The sequence below is a fragment of the Ambystoma mexicanum genome, chromosome 6q, assembly GCF_040938575.1.
Source record: "Ambystoma mexicanum isolate Mex_15411 chromosome 6q, UKY_AmexF1_1, whole genome shotgun sequence".
NCBI lineage: Eukaryota > Metazoa > Chordata > Amphibia > Caudata > Ambystomatidae > Ambystoma > Ambystoma mexicanum.
The window spans coordinates 1,556,387,935-1,556,415,036 of NC_090937.1; the positions used below are offsets into that span (position 1 = coordinate 1,556,387,935).

Consider the following 27,102-nt stretch of genomic DNA (forward strand, 5'->3'; position numbering starts at 1 on the left):
AACCTAAACAGAGGTGCCATAGGCTTTGGAGGGGAGGCGAGGAGGACAACCGTCTAGTGACTGCCCCTGAAAGGGAAGGAGAGACCCACTCCTGATAAGACTTGTACACGAATCTACAGTATCCCATACCTAGGGTACTAAGGAACTAGGACAAATAAATACTTACCGTTGGTACAGTTGAGGCAGACGGGGAGGTGGGAGGAGTTGTGAGCTTAAATGGAGCCAAATAATAATTAGTGGGTACGGTGCACATCATCCTATAGGATGGGGAAGCGCCTGCGTGGGTCCGCCCACGCTTTCGATAATTAAGAAGAAGAAGAAGAAGGTACAGAGGTGTAATGGCCTGAAGGTCTGTGATCCAGATGACTGTGTAGAGAGGAATCTGGAGCATAGGAAAAACGAAGGGAGTAGGTAGGTTAGTATGGGGCTATACCCTAGCGGAACGAGGGATGCACTAGAGACGGGTTGCAGCACTTCTATAACAGCATAGCGGCCACCGTCCAAGCGCTGTAAGAATCCGTTGACAAGGGTAGGAAGAGGAGGTAAGTCTGGGTAGAGACGGGAAGATGTTTTAATTGATCAGTGAATGGGCAGAGTGAATGCAGGTCACAGAGATGGTTGTAGTGCTGTGCTATGCCACGGGGGAGCACAGGCAGGCCGGCCAAGGTCAGTAACAGAGTGGGTGGTATCAATGTCAGAATCAATCAGCAGAATAAAATCAACCAACGAGCTGAGGTACAGAATCGTGTAGCAAAATGGAATACCAATAAGCGGGACGAGGTCAGAAACAGAGCGGACAAAGTTAATCACAGAATCAAAGGCAAAGGGAGTACCAGGAGGTCAGTAGCACGGAAGAAGGCAGACAATACGGAACCAAAAGCAAAGTCCAATAAGCAGTAGCAGGGTCGGCAACTGGAATCCAGGTAAACAGAAACAGCCTTGAAGCATAACACGAAAGAGAAGCTCTACGTAATCCACGAAGGAAGGCCACAGTAGTTGCTTCCGGTTTTATAGAATCTAAGACTATGCTGCTCCCTGGATGCAGCGTTGACGCCGAACTGCGCATCTTGCAATCACATGACCGCGCATACTCACGGGGCATGCGGGCTGTCCTCCAAGCCTACTGTAACGCTCACCTGACTCCCACGGAGGCGCTGGCCTGGTTCACGCTGCTGTGACCTCTTCTAAGGTGATGCGCAGGGTTCGGAAGACGGACTGGACCGGGCCCCCAAATCTGGCTTGTCTGGCTCGCAGAAGTATCCTTCTGTAGGCGAAAATAGGGGATTAACTGTCTGCGGGGTAATGCAAGCAGCCTCCCACTTTCCCCTCTCACCCTCCTCGAAACCCTTCTGTGATTCCTCGTAGCGTCTCACCTTAGGGTCTGGAAGGACGAGCTCTCCATCTTGCTTCTGATGCAGGGGCGCGTTGGTATCCAGTTAATTCACTGGATTTTCGGATTGGTGAGAACCAAACTTGCTTGGCTTCCAGGTAAGTTTTTTGATAAGAGGTTCCCCTTGTGTCCATGCATTAATGTACTAATGCTAGTGTCTTTTTTCCCATAGGGGCCGGGGTACGGAATGCCGGGGAACAGGCACCGACCCGAGATGAGAGGTGAAATCCTTGTAGAAATCAGGTAAGTCTTTAATGAGCGTTTTTTTGGCAATGTCTTTTCATTCGCTCATTAACGCTGATGTCTCTTTTTCCCCTTAGGGGCTGGGGGCCGGAAACGCCAGGATGCGGCGCAGACCCGAAATGAAGAGGGAATGAATCAACAGGTAAGTCTTAACATGGAGATTTAGCTTCCCTTATTCCCTTCTCCCTCTCACCTTTTGTTCTGGTCTTTTTCTCCCTAGTCGCTGGGGCGTGACTGTGAATCCGGATGATCGCTGCTGAACATGGAGGCACCCTGTAAAGGTGAGTGGAATGCGGCGCTGCAGCGATCCACGCGATGAGCTTTTAAATAAAAGTCTTCCTTTTCAGGATTGTCGGCGAGATGTCTCCGGGATGCGGATTTAGCAGGTAAGGACTTTTCCTTCTTCTGTTCTCTTCTTCTCTTCCTTTGCAGGTGATCCAGGATGCTGGCAGGCGTGGCAGAAGTCAGGATGCAGGAGCAGACACAGTGAGAGTCCAGCTGCTAGATGCAGAACAACGCGAAGCACGTGTGGCTGTTCGGGTGGGGTTTAAATAGCCTTGGAAGAAGTTCCAGGTATGTATCCTTCCTCCAATCAGGTAAGTGCACCCAAGCACTTCCATAATGAGCCTGGCGCCTATGGCGCCAGGACTGATGTCTTTTATGAGCCTGGCGCCATAGGCGCCGGGACACTGTCCAAAGGGCCCCTATATGGGGTTGCTGGGTCCTTCCTTGGGGACTGGATGTCCGCTTTCGGGGATGCAGGGCTTGAACCGGCTCCCCGGGAGCGGGCATCATGACACCTACAGGAAGACCAGCGAGACCATGGCAACCACCACGCTACCTGCCAGGAACCAAAAAGTGGCCGTTTACTGAGCCCAGGGCCAGGTAAGCTATGCTCCAAGTGGGTAGTTGACGGCCAGTGACAGCGAGACAGGGTACACGCCTCGGGAGTCATGACATCCATAAGGCATCTGTCGGAGACATTGAGCACCCTCTCCTCACCCATAGCCCTTTCTCTCCTTTGACTCTGCTCCCTGCAGCTCTAAGGTGTGTGTCTCTGGTAATGCATAGTAACCCTCCTTCATTACCATGTCCCTCACTCCTCCCCGAGCCTTTTGTCTTTCTCTCAGTTCCTACAATTGCCCAAAGTATGCTGCGCATTTCACCTCAAAGTCTTCTGCTTCAATTTCTATTTGGTGTGGGCCTGGCACTTCACTAGTGCTACCTTTTTTGGATAAGCAATCACCTCGATCAGTCTGTCCAATAATAGTGAACTGGAGTACCGTCTGCTCTCCTGAACCCTCTCCGAAGCCATTGTGCCAGTCCTGAGTGCACTGTTGACGTCACATAGGCCGAGTCAGAATAAATCATTACTTCTTTCTCTATGCTCCTTTCCAGTGCCAATATGAGAGTCACTAGTTCTGCTGCTTGTGCTGAATAATGGGATGGTGGCTGCGCACTTGCAACCACCTCACTTGTCCCATCCTCCTTCAGTCTTACCACTGCAGTCCCAATACGTCTAACCCCATCAGTTTGATCAATTGTCGAAGAACCATCAATGTAGAGTATGTCTTCCCAGTCAAGTGCATCCTCTACCTTGCTTGTCTCACTGAACATCTCTATGTCATCTCCGAACTCACCATTTTTTTAGTTTCCATGTCTTGAAAGTGGTATGTGCAGTACTTTGCTGAAAGTCCTGGGTTATCACACTGTCCGTCACCAGCTAGCCTGTACCATTTGCCAATGAATGCGTTTTCAATTAGCATTTGTTCAATTTTCCACGCTTGACTAATTGCGGGGAATAAGAAATCTCTTTGACATTTGTAGTACTGGGTTTTAGCAATGAACTGTACTCCCACAAATTGACAGAAGCTGGACAACTCAATAAAAGTTGAGTCACTGAAAAGTAAAGCTGCTGGACATAGATTTCCAGCTGGCACTTTGCCCAGCATAGGTTGAGTGGACCATGAAAATTATTATGCCGGTGGACACAGGTTGCTTGGATTTTCAGGCTAGTGGCTTACAATACACGAGTCACATTTACCAATGGCTCCCCGCATATTTTCCCCCTCTCTCAATGGACACATTTCAGCATCAGTATAATCTCCAACAGGCAGCTGTCGAATACAATGTATTTGTGCTCCTTTATTAGCCAATTGTCCTGCTGGAATGTGGTTTGTGACTGAACCATGGTGGACAAATCACCCAAACTGCCCACACTGAAGTCGAGATCTTCGGCAAGTTCATCTCTCAATTGTGTTGAAGGTTCAGTCTCTGTTAGTTCAGCTTGTGCAATTTGTACACGAATTGGAGACACCTTCAATGTCGAAAGTTTATTGGGTGGAATTTTTTTTGCATGAGTAGATTGTGTCAAGTGGTCTGTGAGGTATTCTAATGCATCTTCACTATATTCCGTTTCATCTTGTGTATTTCTCACATTGTAGCAATGGTCCAAGAGCACTTTGCTGGCTTTGCCGGTAACATTCAATTCAGTTTCAGGCCACTGGTCATAAGCATCTCGATTCTGCTTATTGCCTGGACCACGCTGCGCCTCAAATAGTAGTTGCTCCATGGTGAAATCGGTTTAGCAAGCAGCATCTTTGGTTTCATTTGTTGTCTGTGTCTTAATACTTCTTTTCCTTCTGGGCCTCTAGGAGATGGGTTGTAAAAACATGTTGAATGTGTCGCACAAAAACAGCAGATAGCACTTTAAATACAAAACCAGATTATGAACAAAAGACCAGCCCCAAACACTTGTAGAAAAAAAATGTTAGATTGGAACATTCATTAAAAAAAAAAAAATAGTCAATCGTATTGGAAATTGAAAATTTCCATCGCACACAGCGAAATCATAAAGGTTTGAAACATTGCGTGTTTATGCGACTGTCAGTGTCTAATAGTATCCCAGGTAGGATTTACTTTCTTTCATTCAAGGGAACTGTCAGTACACATACCCCATACTGACGATGTAATTGTTGTCAAAGTACCAGCATCCCCATGTAACACACTACTTTTTGTAGTATGGATGAAAACTGAAATGGAAGAGAGACAATGGGGTGCACACAATTGTACATTTAAACAGAAACCCATAAATGAGCACTCAGTGTAAACAACCAACTGGATCCATAAATGATTTTATATTATTTAAAATTCCAAGCATAAAACATTCTCGTAAATTGAAAAGTGAAATACAAATACCTGGTAGGCGCTTGAAGTTGTTGTGGACTCCGGTAAATAAATGGAGGCAGAATCTTGCGCCTTCATTTTCAGTGCATTGTCATGAAGTGGTAAAAGGGAAAATAAGAATTGCATTAGATATGTGGGAAGATACAACGGTCTAGAATATGAATTTCTGCAAGTATGTAGGGTTTACCATTGGTATAGTGGACGTGTTGGTGGTTTCGTCACTTGCGAGCGTCTATGCTTCCATCAGTATGCACCCCTAAAAAAAAAAGGGACAAGTCAAGCAACCGTTTACGAAAAGATTATGCTTCTTTTGTAGGGCACGATGGCATTGCTTTCTATGGTCATAATTACTTTCTTTGATGCGCAATAAACCCGGGACATACGTTATACTATTTTGCACTTATATACCATTGGCATGGTCTGAAGGCGCTGGTAGGTTGAACGCCCTTGGGAACCGAAGTTCAGGTCAGTAGAGAGAGTAGGGAGAGTCAACGGCGCGTGTGCGCACCGGGTATGTGTGCAGCTGGTGCGGTATTCGTGAAATAGCTGCTTCTTAGCAGTAGGTGTGGTGGTTGAGATCAGGGGTATGTGGTCGTTCTGGCAGGATTTATCTAGACCAACTGTGGCTGCATTAGGCCTGAGGAGAACGCCTGGCTGGGGGGTGTGTAACCAGCAGTGATGGGGAGTGAGCGGGAGGTGTTGGTATGAGAACAGTTATACCGAATGGTGTCATAGTATCTCTGTGTTCTAGTTGAGTGGTGGTGTAAAGAAGAGAGTAAGCGTGGAGTGTGATATGATGGGTTACATGCTCTTTCAAACGTTCCCTGAATTCCAGACCATACTATGTACGTCGTGCAGTACTATGCACTCCAGTCCGTTCTATGGACTTTTATTCATTCCATGCGTCCCAGTCAACGATACACACTACGGTCTGCTCGACGCATTCATGCACGCGCCCTGTCTGCGCCTGTATTTCGCATTCACACACCGTACGCAGTCACCCACTCCCCACATTCACCCGCACTCACCAGCTCCCCGCACTCACCTGCTCTATGCACTCATGTTTTCTACGCATTCAAATTGGCCGCTCCCGCACTCATTCGCTCGCTTCACTCATCCGCTCCCTGCGCTCAACAGTTCCTTGTACTCATCCGCTCACGGTACTCACCTGCTCAATGCACTCGTGCTTTTCACGCATTCAACTCATCCGCTCCCCGCACTCATCCGATCCGCACATTCATCCGCTCTATGCACTCATGCTTTCCCCGCATTCAACATTAATATGCACTCATCAGCCCCTTAGAGTCATTTGCTAATACGCACTGATCCGGTTCTATAAATTCATCCTCCGCTCTACACACTCCTCCGCTCCACTCATGCATTCTTCCACTCAGTGCATTCATCTGTTCAACACGCTTCATCCTTTCTAACTATTTCATCGACGCCATTCACTTCGTTCCCTCCTCATGCATTATGTGCATTTCAGCAGTTTATATCTCCTTACTGTTTCCCTATGATTTATTCTTATTATCCGCTTCACTGTTTTGATCTACTTTACTCGTTTAATTCTGTTTGTCTTTCTAGTTTATATTCGGGGTTATTAGCTGTCCATTTCTTGCCTCAGGTAGTTTGTTGGGTTGGTGTCGTTGAGATGCTGTTTGTCTGTTTGGGTTAGTTTGGTTACCGGTTGGCTTTAGGGGAAGAGCCAGGTTTTCAGCAGTTTGCGGAAATATGTTAAATCCTCAGTTTGGCGGATGTGGGGTGGGAGTGACTTCCACAGGGTGGGGGCCAAGGCTGAGAATGATGATCCGCCTAATCTGACTGAGTTTGTCTTAGGGATGACTAGGAGGCCGGCTGAGCTTGATGTTAGGGTGCGGGGGGGGGGGGGGGTGATAGGGTTTTAGTTTGTTTTGAAGATATTGAGGTCCGGTTTTATGCAGTGCTCGATGGGAGATGAGTAAGGTTTAGAAAGTCACTCTTCGGGCTACTGGAAGCCAGTGCAGCGTCTTAAGGGCTGGGGAGATGTGGTCTCTTGGGCCGAGCGCAAGTAGCAATTTGGCTGCCGCGTTTTGTGCCCTTTGGAGTTTATTCAGTTGGTACGTGTGGATTCCGAGGTATAGGTGGTTTCCATAGTCCAGTCTTGACATAACGATTGATTAGACCGCGGAGAGTCGTTAGGAAAGGAGAGGAGAGATATGGAAAGATGCGCCTAAGATAGTGGCAGGATTTTGAGACGTTGACTTGGCGCGAGAGTGTTAGGTCAGAGTCAAGGATGCATCCAAGATTTTTCACTGATTTGCAGGGGGTCGGTGAGCTGTCCATGGCGGGTGGCCAGGGTAGTGGGTGCGGAAGAAGCTCGGAGTTGCCACATACCAAGATTTCCGTTTTGGAGGGGTTTAACAAGAGGTGGCTTTGGGTCATCCAGAGTTCTATGTTGAGGAGGCAGAATGCCAGGTCATGTCGGAAGTTGGGATTTGAGTTCATTAGTTTTAGAATTAGTTGAGTGTCATCGGCGTAGTTGTAGCACAGGATGTTGTGTGAACAAACTATTGGAGGGAGGATGATCATATGTGTAGAAAGATGTGGTATAGGTCAAAGCTAATACAATCTGGTAAATAGGCAAACTTTAATAAGAAACCTTTACACTGAAAGCACCAATCCGTTCATGTAGTTTCCTGTTCAATACCCCACCGCCTACAGCTAAATTCATCATCCGGGACTCTCCTGAGGCAGCGTGTGCATGAATCCTTCCCTCACATTCCACGCCACCAAACTCCTAATTTCCTCTCTCATCTTTTTCCGCCTCTTCTACTGCTCCTCTCTAATCTTGGGACTTCCCGCATCTCAGCTTACCCCTCTAAATCCATATACCACTCTGCTGTCCGTACCCTTTGTCTCCTTACCTCCCATGACTCCATCTCTTCCTCGCTCTCTCACCTTGGCTGGCTACCTTTCCAATCACACCTAAAGTTCTACTTTCTCTGCCTTGTCTTCAAATCCCTCCATGGTCTTGCTCCTCCTCATCTCTCCTCCCTCCTCTCCTTCTACTCCCCCTCCCTTCACTCCGCTGACCATTTCCTTCTCACTGTTCCTCCTTCCCCTTGCGCTTCCTCCCGTTTCCGCTCATTCCAACTCCCTGCACCCCTGCATTGGAACTCGCTCCCTCTTACAATCTGCTTTACCACAAACTTCACCTCATTTCGCACTTCCCTTAAATCCCTCCCCCTCCTTGAAAACTTCTCGTCTGCCCTCTTCACTTACCTCCACCCCCCTCTTCTTACCCTCATCTGATTCCTCTCCCCTCTCCTACTCCTCTCTTTTCCCCCTTCCATTCTCCCTAGCCCTGTCCATCTACTACTCCCCCCTACCTCTTCCATCTCCCCTTTCAACCCCCCAACTCAGCTAATTGCTCTTTGCACTGTTTTGTTGAATGATTCATGATGTAAATTTTGCTCTCATTGTTAAATGTTATTTTGCATTTTGTTGTTCCACTGTACAGCGCCTTGGTATAAAGTGCTATATAAATAAATAAATCAATCGAGTTGGAATTGCATCCGGAAGCAATTTACGAGATGTTCTGAATCGATGCGTTATGTACCGCGATTGGACATACATATCATCTGTAAAGTGCAGGCCGCAGATGCGGATTCGATTGGCCCTCGGGTCGTCCAAGATAGCCTGGCCTCTACTTTCAGGCTCGTCCGCCCAAAAACCACAATGTTGAACCCATTCTCTTATTAAAACAATACCCCTTGGAATATATGCAGGATTGTGCCCTTCATTTTGTCATGGCTCCTAGAACGGCAACCGAATACCGTACACGCAGGCATTCTTGAAAGATCTATAAGATCTGTGTAAAAAAAAGTACATATAATTACAACAAAAAAATAAATTGTACTGAATGCATGAAATTGATGGAATTATATCAAAGTTTTCTATGCATCGTTTGTTTTGGTCAAAGAAGCAAAACCTGTGTATCGTGGTCGAATATACAATGGGCTACCTTTCATACAGAATTGATAGATGTAACGCAAATCGTAACGTGTAATTCGACCATTGAATATACTTTCAGGGATCAAAATGAAACATACTTATAGACATGGTCCAAGAAAGATGCGATTCTATTACAATTCACACTGCTGAAATTTGCTATATATCCAGATCAGAAAACTTTAAATATGAGACAATGGTAAAGTCAATGAGATGAATGAACATTACACTACTGGGTGCATTCAGTCGAAATAAAATGTCATTTTAAGATCAGAAACAGATGATTATAGTGAAGTTAATGGGTGACCTGCCCTTACCTTAACTAACAAACACTTGGATTCAGCAAGAAGGATCGTTGGCAGCAGGAGAACAGGTAGCACGATTGACTTCCAGTACTGTTCTCAGGATAAATGTCATGGGGTTTATAAAGAATTAGAAAAGTGGGTGTGTATGTGAATGAGTGACATGTTTCTGGCGCGGACTGCTTCATGGGATCCTGGAGACACTGTCTGGTTGGGCCATTTGCACAATGGCCACTGTGTGGAAGATACCTTTGAAGTGTACATGGTGTTTGACACCTCGGCCGTTCCCACCCTGCCAGCCCCCTTGGGAGCGCACGGCCATCAGGAGCAAACTGCCATTGATACCGGAGGGGGCTTGGATTATTGCAGAGGGGGTGAGCGCAAGAGGGCACCAAACTTTTTAGCTTGTCACTCAGACAAGTGAGCGTGTCCTTGATTCACTGAAAAATGGAAACAACTATTCATAAAAGAGGATTTATATTTTATTTTGTTGCTGATGTGGATGGTAAAAATGTACTACAAATTGTATACTTCGGGTTGCAGCACAGTGTGGGAAAATCCCCTGCACTGACCGCTGTCACTGGGGAATTTGGCTCAAATGGCTCCAACAACACAGGCAGGTTTACTGGTCGAACGCGGGACCCAAACCTCCAATGAAGCCACCATATAAAACAAAAGATAAGCCACCAGCCTGTACCACCTGTGAAAGGGAAACATACATACTGTGTTTAGATTAACCTAAGTGTACAAACTTTAGTTGAAAATGCATCCTGTATCATATGGCATAGGTGTCAGTACAAATGTTAATTCGTGGATCAATCAACTTGGGCTTTAAAATGTGGACACACTACAAAAGTGAACACCCATGCAATCCATAACGTTTGGGGCACAGAGAAATATGGTTTTTTGGTTGTACATGAAAGACACGCAAGATGACCACTATGATTTCACCAAAGCGCGCGAGAGATGTATTGAATTGCCAAACTACATTCATTTGGCAGTGATCGATCAGAGTTACGACAATATAGGAGACAAACATGAAATGTTAGTGGCCTCAGTGGTCAAAGTGATATGACATCCAGGTACACTTACTGGTTACTTGGATTGCGAGGGTGAACTGTTGCGCGAAGTTTGCGCATAAGCACCATCATAATCCTCAACAAGGACCTTGTGAGGCAGGCTGCTTGAAGTCATGCAGCTCAGTAACGCACAGCGGTGGTGTGTCTCCTTCTGATATGTAGGCCAAGCATCCAAAGTTTTCTCTGCATCAGCAGTTCTCCACCTCGCTTGGCATAACCTCACACTGATTGCATGTACACCAGGTGGAAACGTCTTCCATGCGACTAGGATCAGGCTCATGCTCCGGTGATTCGTCCTCCCAATGGTTGTCCGATGCCCCATTGTTTCCGCATCTGCATCGGGCTGTATTGTTGCCATTATACAATAAAATTTTTTAAAAAAAAATATCGATAGTAATGATATTGCTAGCATCTGTTCGCACGGGCTACGAACAACGGAGATAGCTGAACAGACCGAAACGAGTCACAGGCTATACAAAAGAAGACAGTGAAACGATTGAAAATGCAACTCTGATGTTGTATGATGTGAAGCGTACTGTTCATAATTATTTAGGAAAGAGGCGTCTGCCATTTCCATGGAGACACGTCAATAACTTGCGCGCAGAGAACCCTGACACAAGACGTGCATTGGCGTTGTGAAATGGGCAGTACGCGTCTAGTGATGTCAGCTTCAAAGGAGGGGGATACGATTTAGTGCCACAGGGGAATTTGAACTTACAGCGATGGATAAACGAATAAGATTAGCACAAGATGGCTGCGTCCCGCTAGTTGTTTTTGTATATGTAAAAGTGTGAAAATGAAGGTAAGTTGCATAGGAAATGTTTTTACGATCCATCACAGTTTGCTTAAAACCACATGCCCAAACGCTTGGGACAATAATATTTCTTTAAAGAAACTATGCTCCCACATATCTCTAATCCTAAGGGAAAGATAAAAAAGAAAACCCTTGCTAAAAATGGTTGGTACGATGCAGAGTGCCGGGAGGCAAAAAAGAAAGTTGTGGGGGTCGATAAAGTTACCTTGTGTTGGGCACGATCAGAGTACAAGAAAGTAGAACTTTCTGAAAAAAATAAAAGAATATTTGCAAGATAAATGGAAATCCCCGTTTGATGCTCTACAAGCAAAAAATAACGTGTTACACTGGCAATTGGTTACAGAGAATTGAGGGGGAGACCAACTACTGAAATGTTGTATTGGCGCAGATGACTGGCGGCAACATTTTGGGAGTTTGTACGAAGCATTGGATATAGTTCCTTCCCCAGCCAAAATTAATATAGTGGGTGCCCCCTTGAGCTATGATCACCTGTGTATTATCATAGGAGAGGTGGAACGAGCAATAAAAAAATAAATTGCAAAAAGTGGTAAAGCAGTGGGCCACATTTAATCCCAGCCGATTTGTTCAAGGACGAGGTGGGCATTTGGTCCCCTATCTTGTGTAGGGTTTTTAATGGGGTCATAAGGGAAGGTGTAATGCCAGAGTCTTGGTGAAGGTCCTCAACAGCCCCACTGTAAAAAAGGGAGGCAGGAATATTCCTGCCAAATATTTCGTCCATTATCACTTTTGCATAGTGCAGGCAAGCTATTTGGAAAGGTTATTCTAACGTGTCTGCAAGAGTGGGCATATAGAAATAACAATACCGCAAACCCAAAGAAATTCTTCAAAACTACCACTGAGGTGGGCGCGATGTAACCTACCTGGACCAAGCCTAAGAGATGCACGCCTCCATCTATTTTGTCCATACACTTTTTCTATTGCTGCTTCATGCAAATATGCTCATCTCCACTGTTCTTGCACTTTTCATAACCCTAGTTCCTTGTTCATTGCCCCATATTCCTTTTGTTGTTCAGAGGTCTAAACCGCCAGTTAAGTAGTCTATGTTGCGGGAAGTCAGTTCTGCCCCATGGGAGGGCTTTGGAATACCATACACACGATCTCCCAAACAAGGGGATAAAATGGGAGACGGGAGTCATTCAAATATCAAGGTATACAGATCTTTCACGACATGGAGGAAACCTTCTTATGCAACACAGGCAGGGCACTCAAGAATAGGGGACTCCATTTTAGAAAGGTCTGCCACTGTCCCTGATGGGTATAGTGGCGTTATGTAAAATGGTCATTCTACCAAGATTACTTTATTACTTAAACCACTATACCATATGTGGTGAAAAAGAGATTTTAAAATGCTACATGCTAAAGTGGGGGGGCACTACTATGGAACACAGGGGGAGGAGGGTGGTGTCCCCATCTACGCTACGTAGACCTAGAACAGAAGGTGGCTTTGACCTACCGGACTATGAGAAATATTTCATGGCAGCACAGTTACAGGCAGTGTTGGATTGGGGACAGCCAGAGAAGGAAACCTTGAGAGGTCTAGTGCGGAAACGGCCACCATATATGAAGGGAATCGAAATGCTGTGTAACCCAGTGGGTAATTAAGAGCTCGTCAATTGTGTTCGAGACGGTCAGGGAAACGTGGAAGTAATGCACTGGAAGAAAGGGTCGGGAGGGCTCTACGAGGGATACCTGTCCTGGGGAATGGATCGAAAACTACAACTGGCAATAAGAAGAGAAGGGACACAGACTTCAAGAGAAGGGATGTGAGAAGGTAGGGGATCTATTAAAAAAGGGGCAAGCTATTGACCTTTGTGGAGTGGTAAACAAAATTTGATCTCCCGGAGGGTGTATTTTTGGCGTACAGGGCAATAGTCCAAAGAGTGGTGGAATTATGGGACGGAATCCCAGAAGAACCGGAAACGAATCCGTTGCTATGGGGATTGTTAGAACAATTGGGGGCACAGCTAGGGTCTCACACATCTATAAAGCTCTAAGGGAAGGGGAGCCCACGACAACTCTGAAGGTGAAGGAGAAATGGGAGTTTGACATGGGGTACCAGATCCCAGATAAGGAGTGGGAGGCAATATGGTAATCTGTCCGAAAGGTCTCATGGAACCCTTGATTCCAACTGATCCAGTTCAACATAATGCATAGGACATATGTGACCCAACCATATTGAAGGCAATTAACAACACCCAGGCAGATTTATGCCACAGATGTGGTAGAGGCCCAGCGAGATTCTGGCACATGATCTGGGACTGCAGGGTTATTACAGTCTACTGGGATAAAGCTATGGAGGATGTGAACAGGCTAATGGGGTCAAAACTGGAATGCAACCTGTAAATATGTATCTGGGGGCTTCTCCCAGGGGGAAATAAACACAACAAAATGATAAGGTTCCTATTACTGCTGGCTAAACGTCGAGTGGCTATTGCATGGAAACACCCACAGGGCCCAGCACTACCCAGCTGGCTAGAGGATATCCGCACATGGGGGGATTGCCAAATTGACGAGATTGCAGGTGATGGGTAATGACACGGGGGCATCAGAGGTTACTGTACATTGGAGCCAGTTATTGAACGATTTATCAAAAGCTAACGATCTGAAACCACCATGAACCATTCGCAACTGGGGGAGTTTGGGAGGCTAAAGGGAAAGGACAGGGAGACAAGATTCTGCTGAGAGGCTGCACCGGAGGGGTTGGAAGATAGGATCCGCCGACCAACCGTGAACAGGAGGAGATTGAAGGTCACACCGGTCTACACGAAGTACTAGGGGACGGGGCAATGGGGGAGGGAAAAGTGGGTCACTTGTTGTCAGTTGTTTGAACCTATGAAAATGCTAATAAAAAGTAGCCTCTGTCGTCTTACACTTCACAATAGAGAACACATTTCAGGTTAGCCAACTACGCATTTCAGTTGTTTTACCTTGCCACAGTCAGAATTTGTTCTTTTCTTCGCAATCTCTCCTTTTCTGGATCATCTTCCCTTTGATCTTCTGCTTGATCATCAAACACCTCTGAACTGAAGGTTCTGGAATACAGCACTCGACAAAGACTTGTACTACCATCTGGACAATGGCAAAGCGTGTGGATGAGGAAGCCATGCACCATGGTGATATCCTAATGACAGCTGAAATATACCATAAATGACACACATGATAAAAACGTTACAATATTTGATCCTTCCGGTGGATGATCTAGACTAACGTTCTACTGTGTGGAAGTTCACATTGTTATATCCTGCCATTTTAGACTATTACACAATTCAGGGGCAGATTCTTCCTTCAGCCTGATCGCCACACCTTATGACCTACCAGGCAGGTGAATACTTTGATTACTTACCAATTATGCTCATTACTAAGCAGAAATCCTCATTAATCCTACTATTCCTTGTCACAGTCCTAACTCATTTGAGGCGACTCCCACAAAAAGATATATGAAAGATATATAAAGCTGGTTCAGTGGAATAATGCATCATAGAGTGGCCTGTGTTTGACCTAATCGTCACAGGTTCAAATCCTGGCAGATCACTCAATCCTTCATCCCTCCGAGGTTGACAAAATGAGTACCATTATATGGAGTAACAATAAACACCCGTCACCCGTCAATAGCGCCAAGATGCCCCTCCTGTGTTAACGTGTACTCTACAAATACACCTGTCATGAAAACGTCTGCCACAGAAATAGAGAGGAATGTCCCCAAACCTTCACCCAGCTCTGGCCAGATCTCTTAGCGAGAAGGGTACCAGAGATTAAGCCTGTGACACGGAATAGTAGGACTAAGTGGAAGATGGATTACCGTTAGTAAACTAGACATTACACCCACAACCAAATCTTGTCCCTGTCCATTTTAACTTCATGAAACCCAAGCAGACTTGCTTCGGAAAAGAAAAGACCAAATTCTTGAAAGTACTGCAACACCCATGTTTACTGACAAACCTGAGCTGCCAAAAGTCTACATAGCTGCTTCCTTTAGTACACTTACACCAAACTTGTTCTTCGGGTGGTGTGACAAATCCAGGGATAAGTCCCTTCTCCCCAAGGTGGAACCTCCCCTATGGGTCTATTGAGCTGAGCCTGCTACATGATACCCTCCTGAGGGGACAGGGCAAGCGGGATCCCAGTGGGTGTAACAAGGAATGCCCAAGTGTAGATCCCATCCCACCTCCTTGAATGTCCAAACCCTGCCATGGTTTGTTGCTCATATGGGAGTTGAACAGGGCAAACACATAAAGGGCCCCTATAATGTGGAAGGCTAAGTCCCAGACTGGAATTTTCTTCCGCCTCTTCACGCAAAGTGGGCCAATGGAGTCTTCCATTCCATTCCCAGAAAGGGACTCAATGCAGAGGAACATCAAACCAAAGAGGACGAACCCGCCAGGGAGCAGGACGCTCTGGTCTGTGTGGATGTGCAACAGAGAAGGACACTCCGAGTCACGAGGAGCTGACAAGCAGGCATGACAGGCAGAGAGCCACAGGAGCATGCAGTGTGCTCTCTTCTAAGAAAGCAAAAGCCCAGAAAGTTAGAAACCATTGGAGAACCAAGGAAAGCCTAGAGAAACAAGAAGCACTAGTGACATCCTCTGACAAAATGCAGCAGCAAAAGAAGTCCTGCGGAACAAGAGACCATCGGGACCAAAGCAAGAACCGATCTGCACAGGCCATAACTACCACCTCCAACAGAGAGCAGCGGCACTGGCTGAAATGTACACCAAATTATGCATGCTTATGTTGGAAGGCAGTTATAACATACCAAAGCCCACACAGGGCTCTTGACTAGACTAACTTGGAAGAGGGTGGACAACAACTGACCGTCAGGGCTAAGCAGGCCTGAGGCCCAGACAAGGCTACCAATCCGACTACCCCGCAAGGCGGTGAATGCACAAGCAGCCAAACAGGGCTAAACCGGTCTGAAGCTAACCGAACACAGCTGTAAAAGCTTGAGGCCCTTCTAGGGATAGCAGCCCAAATGCCCTGGAAAAAGGTGAAAATGGAAGCCATGAAGTATGTGCGGAATGGCCTTTAAATCACTTAAACAAGAGCAGGCCCACCACTTAAGAAGCGAGTGCACGTTTGCATGTAAAGCAAGTTTATTGTAAAATCAGCCGGGAGGGGCTAGATGATTCTATGGAGTCTAACCAGAGGCTCCCTGAACCACACAAGTTGACACATTGTATACATTTTTACAACACTTAAAACACTCCCATATATTTTATTACAAACCATCCCCCACACGATTGGTGAAAACCTATACAAAAAGAAATCCAATCTTTCTCCAATTCCCCTGTTCTCATTGGACACAGTTCTCTTAACTACCATCTTCAACACATACCCTTTCAGGATTTGTCTGTGGTAGGTTATGTAATCATCACAGTTACACATTCACATTCACATGTAAACATAATTCATTGCAAGTCCCAGCTGGCCCGAGACAACCGAACCTCAGATGTAATTGTACATGGAGCACTTCAAACAATATGAGGTGGGGAAGAATAAACAGGTTCCCTTTCAACTGGCGATAACCATCTCACCCACCCCAACTTGCTGTCATCTTCAGAACACTTATCTAAAGGACTACCAATTCAACATGCATGGCCTCCAGGCACATCCAGAGAAAGCAATTGAAACCCATGAAGTATCGATCAACTCTGCCCTCAGGTGCGTCTTCACCCAAAGTTTATTGCTGGTCAAAAAGTAAATAGCCGGAATCCCCTAAACAGTAAATAACAAGCTCCCATGCACTTAAAAGATTGCATTGTCTGCGATACCACCAAGCAATAAAAATACTGGGCCGGCCTGTTGGATGACCATCTGCTCAATGTCGCGGTTACTCATTACCTTCACTTCGGCTTGCAAAACCAGCTTTTCCCAGTCACTCAGAATTCACCACGCAAACCCTGACTGCAGAGTTTGGCCAATTTATGAAAAAAGTGCACTGCATATAGATTTGTAAATTCCCCATGTATGCATTTCAGTCCACTGCATGGTCTTCTTCACAGTGGGTTCTTCGTGACAAATCCCCTACCTCTCATGCGCATTATGAAGCTTCTCGTTGCCGCGCTTCTTGGTGCTTCGTGGCACACCATACCCAGATTGCATTTGCCTTTCATTGGCGATTTAGACATTTATCTTGCTGTGCTCGAGCAAATCTTAAATGTATTAACTTAAACACAAGTAAAACATATCCCATTCTCATTAACTACGTTGGATACACACAACTGCAACATCGCGCCAACTTCACTGATCCCCCAGTCACAAATATGGCATGCGCAAGATGAACCCCTCTTTCTCACTGGGACCTTTCATGACCACCCTAATAAGTACACGCAAGACCGAAGCCCACACAGGGCTATAAACATGACTCCCCCTCGAGGGGATAAGAGAAGCAACCACTCCAATCAGACTGAGCAAGCCAGAAGTCCACACAGGGCTAACGGCGCAACTAACTCTGGAATGAACAAGAGAAATAACAAAACACCAGGATGAGCAAGCCCTAGACACTAGGCTAAAAGTCAATCAGGTGGGATACAGAACGAACTGTGGTTTTCTTGGACACAACAATCTCCAGTCATACAGAAACGTAGACCCCACAAGAAAGGATAAACCAGGGACTGTGAAGAATACCCAACACAAACATTATTTTGACCGGCGTAGAAGCAGAGTACATTTCTTTTTTTTGAGGACTATTTCACAAAGATAAGGTGCAGAAAATATATGGTATGAACTATTTGGGTGGGGATAAGAAAACCAGCAACCCCTAAACTTCAACAAGGGGGAGGAACCCTGTCCCAAGTTAAAGGTTAGAATCTCTATATTTCCTGCTTTTGTATAGTGTTATGATAGTTGGTAGAAGCAGAAGTTTGGTACAGTGGACCGAATCTAGCAAATCTAATAACTTCATTCGGCCATCAGGCCATCAAAGTATATCCTATCACAATCGTATAGGGAAATCAGTGGCAGGAAGCCCACTCATTGGGTGAGCCCTTAGATTATAGCTGTGGCGCCATTTGAAGTATCAAAGAATCCCTGGGCCAGCCAAATTAGTCCCCATTAAAACCTCCTCTCCAAGATTTGTGCCAGTTAGGGGAGTGGTAAATGGAATAGTTCCAAGTGGGGCAATAAAGACCAGAGTGGGGGAACGGGCTAATAGAGATCCCGCTCTTGGCCATCTGGCCCACTACTTCCCAGGACACCGTTGACCACGCCGTGTCCCAGAATTCCAGTTTTACAGTGGGGGTTCTTGCCCGCGCTCAGCACTCTTGTGACATTTTCTGCCGTCGAAGTCCCTGCAGCTGTGAAGCCCGCAGCGGGGCAAGGTTGCAGTGTCTGGGGGTTCTGAGGACTCGCTGCTCCCTGCAGACCACGCCCCCTTGGACATTTGTGGCCTGCAAAGTCCCTGCATCGGTGAAGCCCGCGGTGGGGAAAGGGCGCTGTGTTTGGTGCTGCATGTTTTCGGCACCGCAGGGGTCCTAAGGCAAACCAAAGCAAGGCTAACCCGGAACGTCCCCTTGGAAGTCCTTTTGACGATCCGAGGTGAGAGCAAGGTCACAGCAAGCTGGGATTGAGCTGAAAACTCCAGTGGAACCTTGAGGTGGGTGATTGTTGGCCCAGTAATTTGGCACACAGGGGCATCCGGCCCACTTATGGAGTCCTCACCATCCTTTTTCCCTGCTTTTCTTTTACACACAGCTCACCACTCCGCCCGCCAAACAGGACCACGTAAGCACAAGTACCAGCGCAAGATATTGGCTGTGAGGAGGCAGCAGAAACGAGGGGCTCATCGATTGAATCATTAGGTATGTTGCTACTTCTGTGCTTTTTTTGAGCGGGGAGACAGGGCACCTGATAACAGCCCCAGCAATCCTGTGGGGGAGGTTTCCTCCCTGAAAGAAGAGATCCACCAATTTATGAGGTTTAGACAAGAAGCTCCAGGAGGGGCACCAGCTGATTTTCATAGAGGAGAGATGCCCATCAGCATGGGGGGGTGCTCGCCTGTCTTGTGCCATGGGGAGGCAGAACAGCTATGAACCGGGAAGACTTAGCCGCTAATGGAAGTATATTCTTCATTGGCGGGAAACCTGCATGCATGGATACGGTCAGCGGCAAAGCAACAGGACCTGCAGGTGCGAAATACTTTTCTCCCTCAATCTTATGCAGCATACCCTGCTACTGTGACCCTCCTTATTCCAACTTGACATCTACCGTGCCCATCCAATCTCCACCACCCAGCCCTCCAGATAAGGTGCGTATTCGGCCTTTATGCGCACAGAAATCTTGTCAATATGGCCCTTTTAATTCTTCCTTGCGTACCCCTTACACAAGCTATTTATAGCAGCACCTCCTACATCATGGAGCTCACTGGACAGCCTGGCCAGTAGCAGGATGCAAATCACTCTTTACTTTAGCAATCGACACAGTTCTTTGAAAGCAGCAACTGGGAGGAGCCCATTGTTTAACACTCTCTTAATGATTCTAACAAGCTAATTTATTTGCATTTATAGAGCGCTCACACAGCCTATGGGCATTGAGGCGCTGTTACAAGAATATGTCTTAGTTGCATAACATAGGTGGGCAGTTGGGTCACATTAGCCAGTCACAAAGCCTTATTTATTGTAAGCTAATACTTTGAGTAATGTCAAAGGGAATGTGTGTTTTGGTCACTTTGTTCAACTGCCTGTATTTTGTAGGTTACGTTATTAAAGCATCTTGAAACATGCTTTTCACTTTGCTTTAGGACTCTGATAGTATTGTGTAAAATGAAAATTGTCTTAAACAAGGGCTGCCTTTCTGCTTCATTTTCCTCAGTCTTAATACGCTTTAGTGGAGGCAACAGAATGGGCATTTCATACTTTTTCTTTTCATCACAGAAGCACATCAATTGCATTCAATGATTTGCAGTTCTTTATTTATGTACTTCTTTATTTTGACATTTATAAAGTGTACCAAACCCGGGGGCATCAGACCGATTGATCTCTTGAAGTTTTTAGGAGTGCCTCCCAGCAAGCAGTTGTTTTGGCTTGTGCGAGAAGAAAAAACATTTTGGGTGTTCTATATGAAGGTGTCTTTGTCTTAAGATAGCATGTGTTTGCGTACATGAACGGGCACTACACAGAGTTTGTTTTCTTAGAGAGCAACAAATAGCTAGGCATGTGACCTGAACTTTAACTCCCTTTGTGACCACCCACCGTACTCACGTATAGTAGATACAGGTAGAAGCAGTGCTGTATATATTTTCAGTGGTATAGATTGTACCGGTACCTCTAAACAGGACTGCTATATATTCAGGCAAAGTAGCCTAATTTAGCCACGGAACTGCACTATGCATGTCATGGCACAGTGACAAATATTCACAGCAGGGCTGATTGCATCATGCCCTCATTTCTTAGCAGTGCTACTATGTTTCGGGACAGTACCAGAATGTCTTAACAGAGCTGCTGTTAAGAAAGCATGAACATGTGTTGCCATTTTCTGCAACAAGCTAAAGTACTGAGCAAGAACAGTGTGAGCTCTTCCCACCAAACTCTGACAAGTGTGAGGAGCTGTCATATACTTCAATCCGCTCTGCTCGGTCTAGTGCTTTTCAAAATATATGCTTCTTCCATGTCCGATTCACACTGCCAACAATCTAGCACATTTCAAAGCCTCATTATAAATCTCATGACTAATGTAGGATAGTCCAAGCAGGCATAGATCTTTTCTTTTGAAAAGCCATTTATATCAGGCAAGCCTCACATGGAGCTTCCAGTGCACTAACCCTATGTGTCTTTCAGTGTCAGCCGCCTGTTAGGAAATGCAGCTCAGTGGGTCAATAACCCTGCTGCAGATTATTGTGCAACCTGTTAGTCTTGTTGATAGGCGAGTTAACGAGTCTGCATCAGAGATATGCATTTAAGATGCAGGTAACATTCAATTGTAACAGTTGACTTAACGTTCAACCTCTCAAAAGGACTACTAAATGTTCAGTGATTCAGAACATACATTTCATCCAGGATGCTCTACTTGTAATGGCTCAGAACACACAGTTCATCAGGGCTGCTATGCCTATGATGTCTTAGAACAGAAACATCTCATTTGGGCTGATTTACTTGTAATGGCTTGGAAGATGCACTTCCCAGGAGGACTGCTACATATGTAATGGCTCAGAACACACCAAATCAGGGTTGCTATACCTGTGATGGCTCAGAATAATCCCACCATCGGGACCACTATACCTGTAATGGCTCAGAAGTAGAACACGCACATCCCACGAGGACTGCTATACTTGTAATGGTTCAGAACAGACACTGCTCATCTGGGCTGTTATACTTGTAATGGCTCAGAAAACCCATCTCATATGGTACCTGTAATGGAATGCAGTGTTGGTAAAGCATCTGCATTCAAGCAAGTGCTACTTCTGGTAGACAAAACTCTTACTCTATAATTCCCAGCCTAATGGTCAAAAGAATGTTTGCACACAACTAAAAAGGAGCACCCAATGGTAAAACTGCACTAGATGGAAAAGACATTTTCACCTTTTTGGATATGTATTGGGGCTATGTTAAAAGACAAACAGAAAAACAGGAGAGGAAGAGAAACTCTGAACCTAAGCAATACAGGAGAATAAAGGTGTGGTGGGGGAGGGGCGAAGGGACAGAGAACATACTAGAAAATCCAAAACAGGAATTTCAGCAACAGGAAGAGAGCAATGAGCTACATTATAGGGCAACAAAGAAAGTGAGAAGGGATACAGAGTTAATAATAGGACAAACACACAATAGGAGTGAGGAATAGAAGCAGAGCAAAGGAGACATTTAGAGACAGTAAAATAAAACACAGATCAACATCCATCAGGTGGGGAGAGATGGAAATAGAAAAGCAAGACTAGAGAAGGGCAGGCCAATAGACACAGTGCAAGAAAGATAATCAAAAGGTGTAGCAACCACAACCAAGAAAATGAAAGAACAGATAAAGCCAGAGTAAGGAGATGAGAGAGGAATAGGAGTCATATCAACAGATACAGCGATATAGGAGGGAAACATCAACAATAGAATGCAGAGATGGGAGAGGCAGAGTGACAGAGAAACAGACCCCAAAACATGGCATTGCAACACTCAAGGGTGAGAGGCAGAGCGTCAGAACGTGAGAGACAGGGGAAACAGTGTAGCAAAGGGAAGAGAGCACAAACATGTAGTGGACGTCAAGCAGGTAGTACAAGGCACCAACAGAAGGCCCAAGAGGCAAAGAAATGATGCTGGTAGAGTGAGGGACTTGATTTATTAAATCACCCTATGTAACTAACTGGCATCTGTGGTAGGCGTTAACAGAGATTGTGCCCAAGTATCATGAAGATGAAGCTGGGAAGTGTTCATCTGCAAGGTTCTTGTGCGGGGAAAATATGTTCCACAGGTGCAATACATTATTTGGTTTATAGTCATAATGTCGACAAAAAAATGTCGACAGACAAAAATGTCGAAAAAATAATGTCGAAAATAATAATGTCGACATTCTATACTTTTAATGTAAAAAGTCATAATGTCGAAAAAAAAATGTCGACATTTTTTTTTCGACAATATGACTATAAACCCTTAACACTATCAACACCTCACCCAACACCCTCCTGCAACCCCCCCACACCCCACACCACCACCCTCCCACCCCTCATATGCAACACATTCTAATTATTTATATATTTATTTATTTATTTTTTCAATAAATAACCAACAAAAAGTATCATTTACTATGGGGGGGTCCCCCCCCCAACCCCCCCTCACCCAACACCCCCCTGCCACCCCACCACACCCCCTAACCACCCTCTCACCCCTCATACTCAACACAATCTAATTATTTATTTATTTATTTATTTTTTCAATAAATAAATAACCAAAAAGAGTCTAATTTACTATGGGGGGGGTCCCCCCAACCCCCCCTCACCCAACACCCCCCTGACACCCCCCCCACACCCCCCCAACCACCCTCTCACCCTCATTCCCAACACATAGTAATTATATATTTATTTATTTTTCAATAAATAAATAAACAAATAAATAAAAAGAATATCATTTACTATGGGGATGTCCCCCCCAACCCCTCTCACCCAATACCCCCTGCCACCCCCCACCCCTCATACTCAACACATACAACACAACAATAAATATATATTTATTTATTTATACAACATATCGAAAAAATGTCGACATTAATGTAAAATGTCGACATTTTTGTATGTCGACATTATTGATTTTCGACATTAATTTGTCGACATTTTGACTGTCGACATTATTGATGTCGACATTATGACTGCACACCACATTATTTAGAACCACTTTGAAATCCAGCTGCTTTGTCACTAATGTTTTCGAACAAAGTTTTAATTTTATGCACTAGTTATCAGACACTTTACTCTCTTGCGAAGGTGGAATTGGATTTACTCGCCAATTCTAAATATTTAGAATAAAATACTCTCACTCCAAAATCCTATCTGGAGCACTGCCTCCACCCGATCCGATGAACCTTGGGATGGCGAAGTTGCCTACACCAGTGAGAGGATGTCACCTCGGCTGTCCCCGCCAAATGCATCCCGCCATTACATTTTATCCCTGTGACCACCAGACAGGATCCCGATTGCTGAGTCCTTTCTCTCATACAGTCCAACCCGTGTCCTCCTCCACCATATTCTCTGGTCCCAGTTGACACAGCGACCTACGACGCATTAAAAAACAAACTCCCTTCTAGCTCCTCTTGTAGCGCCTGGAGTGAGAACTTGTCGATTATGCACTCTCTTTTCTCCGTCTAACTCCTTTCAGGGCCCCAAGTCCCTGAGTCAAGCAACCACTCATGGCATTGATGCCACCATTGAATTACCCGCACAGTCTGGGGGTGTAACTGTAACAAAGTGCTTACCGAGGTGGCAGCTATTAGAAAACTCTTACTTGTCATGATAGAGGCCCAGGGAAGGGGAGGAGGGTTCCCACACGGGGTATTCTCCAACGCCTCACTTGCCGCCAGAGGGCTTAATAATCTACCTGCGGAATGCCCGATAGAATGTGATGATCCCAGCTCGGTATTGTCCAAAGTGAACACTGTCCATCACAATCCAGACCCTGCGAGACTCCATTCAATCATTGCCCCCTCTGATCTGGATGCCGAGACCAGGGACCTTCGTAAGGTCCCCAAACTTAACGTCCACCCTACTCACCCATGACTCGGGTACTATGGGACGCCAATGTGCAAGCATGGAAGAGATTAGAGCACACAGCTTACGGTATAGAGGGAACATCATGTATAAGTGCCGTGACCAGGGGAGGCCCAGAAGTGCTGCAGAATATCTCCACGGGGGAACCCATATTGGCAGGATATGAGAAAGACAATCTATTTCTCTAACAGGCTAATGAGCACCCGCTTTGCAAATTTTTAGCTTAGGGAATCAAACATAGAAATGGATTTGGAGGAGGTTTCATTTATTATGTGGGCTGGCCAGGGAAGCTGCAGAAGACATCTAGTGGGCATTCCTTGGATACCCACCACAAATGTGCTAGAATCCCATTCCATTAAAGAGAATCCCATTCCATTAAGGAGAATCCAGCCAGTCCAGTTTTTCATCTATATTTACAGTCCTTGTAGTGCTGTGTTTAAATGCAGAACGTAATGATTGACTGACTACAGGCAGAAATAGAACCTAAAAGGAGTATGACAAAATGTTGGAGGACCTACAATATCTTCTTTAGACAAATGAAAGTAAATAGATCAATAGAACCCTAATAACATCATTGGACCGCAACTGCTCCTCAACATCACAAGGAACTGGTCTGATGGCCACCTCGAATCTGTGGCAGAGAAAGAATTTTTGGCTTGAAAGCCCTCCATTCACAAAACTGGGGTTTTCGCTTCAACCATCAAAAACAAGCCAACTACTTATCCAGGGAGCCGAGATGATGGCTACACAAAATAAACTATGCATGAGTACAAACCTTAGGTATGCAGAGCCGAAGGGCTCAAATGGAGGACAATGTAAAGTCTGCCAAAACAGAAGTAGATCTCAGGTAGGAGCTAGCTGTTTAGGATTAGGATGGCTTATAAAAAAAACCCATTTCAAGACAAAGGTTAACAGAACCCCAGCTTCTGCAATCCCTCCCCAAGGTACACTGAAGGTCCCAATTGCTGTCCAATAGAACCAGAGTGTAGACACTGACAATTCTAAAGAGAAAATAGTATGTAGAAACTGGAGAATCTGAGTAAATGAGCATTATAAGTAAACCCAAAACTTGCGCTCACCATTAGCTACTGGCAAATGAGAATTGACTCCTGAAGATTGATAAAGGGAGGGTTAGCATTTGAAAAATCCAGGGGACAAGTAACTTGTGGCTAGTGTGCAACTTGAAATGTTTACCCAAGATTACTATAACTCACTCCCAACTGTGTGGTTCATTTCTCAAAGGCCTTCCAGTTTTCAGTTTTGTTTCATGTGTGTTTAGTCAACATGAGACTTTTCACAATTTGTAATAGAAAAAAAAAACTATTACATAAAATACATAAAGAAGAACATATAAAAGAAAAGAGAAAGAAGTGAAACAGGAAAATAGACCATTTAAACACAGCTCAAGGGAATAAGCAATCAATGCATCTTTAACTGGAGAGGTGCCACTTCCTCTTCACCGAGTTCTTCAGGTATCTAGACTTTGCATCGAAATCAAATGCATCCAAGTCATTACCATCAAAATTTTATTCATCGAAAATGCATTTTCTTTGAATAAAATTTGATGGTATTTCGATGGTGTATTTTTGTATAATGAAGACCAGTTACACAGCTAGTACTTTTATTAAATATGTAACTAATATATACTTTTTTTAAACATTTAACTGTAATGGAGTAACTGTTTTTAAATATATAAATAAATATTGCAGTAGGTGAAATGCTTAGTAAATGTCATTTTTTAAAAAAAATTATTTTTGATTTAATTGTATGACAATTTTTACAAAAAAGAACAAAAAGCCATTTCTGGACTCCTGTCTACAAACTTACATAAGACAAGTCCATGATTTGGATTTAGCTTCCTGAGTCCCAGCACACAGAACAAAGAAACCTTCAGTTGGTTCACAGTTAGGCATTTTCGGTAACTTCTTCCGGAAGCAGATTTCTACTACTATAATTTCAGAGATTTGAGAAACAAAGCCACTCCCTATGACACATCGCTTATTGTTCCCATTAGTCAACAGTGACCAGAGATTTTCCAAGTCTAGGGTTGAGTAGTGCTTCAACGGGTCCATGAGAAACCGAGACCTTTCCGTTACCAAACTGGAACACTCCATTATCAAGTGCTTTGTACTTTCTGTGTTTTCCTTTGAATTGCAGAAGCGGCATGTGTTCGATGTCACTTGTTTACGAATTGTGAGGATCTCGTTGGTTTTCAGTTGGTTTAGTTTAAATCTTAAGAACATCCGGCTAAGACTTTTGTCTGGAAATTTATGGAGGTAGCCTTGCAATGCGTTAAGTTTAATCGGAGCAGATGGAAAATTGGCTGTCAAAGAATACGTGTATGCCACTTCTTGTGTATGGATCCAGTCTGCTTCGAACAGTTTTTTTGATACTCTATCAGGATTTTGAATTAGTGTCTCGATCATCAGATCCAATTCTTTCAAGATGGCTGGATTCGTTTGTTCCCATTTTGTGAGCATCCAGTTGTCACCGTCAACAATTTCTTTTCGTATAAGGTCCAACAATCGTGCTTCAGGGCTATTGATGACTTTGCAGTAAAGCATCAAGGTGGCTCTCATTTTTGTTGCTAGCAATGATGATTTGCAAGGTTCTCTACTTATTAATGCAATTGGTGTAGATGTCGCCAGGCCTAAGATGTTTCGCCAGAAAAAACTTTCACGTTTCTCCCATATGGTGTTCAGAACCAATGGCATTGCGTCCATGCCATATATCAAGGCAGGAACCACCTTTGACTTGAAAAATCTCAAGATAGGGGTGATCGAGAAACAACCATGTTTCTTGTCCACAGCCTTTGCTTGGGCTGTGAGAATTTTTATCTTTAGCCAGAGTGTTTCTTGCATGGTCTTTTCGTCCTTGTCGTAGCGGATTGTAATTCCAAGATATTT

General features: G+C 44.9%; 1 protein-coding gene across 1 annotated transcript in view; it reads right to left on the bottom strand.

Annotated features, from left to right (window-relative positions):
* AP5S1 (adaptor related protein complex 5 subunit sigma 1) overlaps nucleotides 1-27,102 on the bottom strand; it is an 88,518-nt gene that overhangs the window by 29,110 nt on the left and 32,306 nt on the right. Inside the window, exon 2 of the mRNA XM_069632255.1 lies at nucleotides 13,953-14,156. Within this exon, the coding sequence (XP_069488356.1) occupies nucleotides 13,953-14,137 (185 nt within the window). The 5' untranslated portion in view covers nucleotides 14,138-14,156. The remainder of the gene's footprint in view (nucleotides 1-13,952; nucleotides 14,157-27,102) is intronic.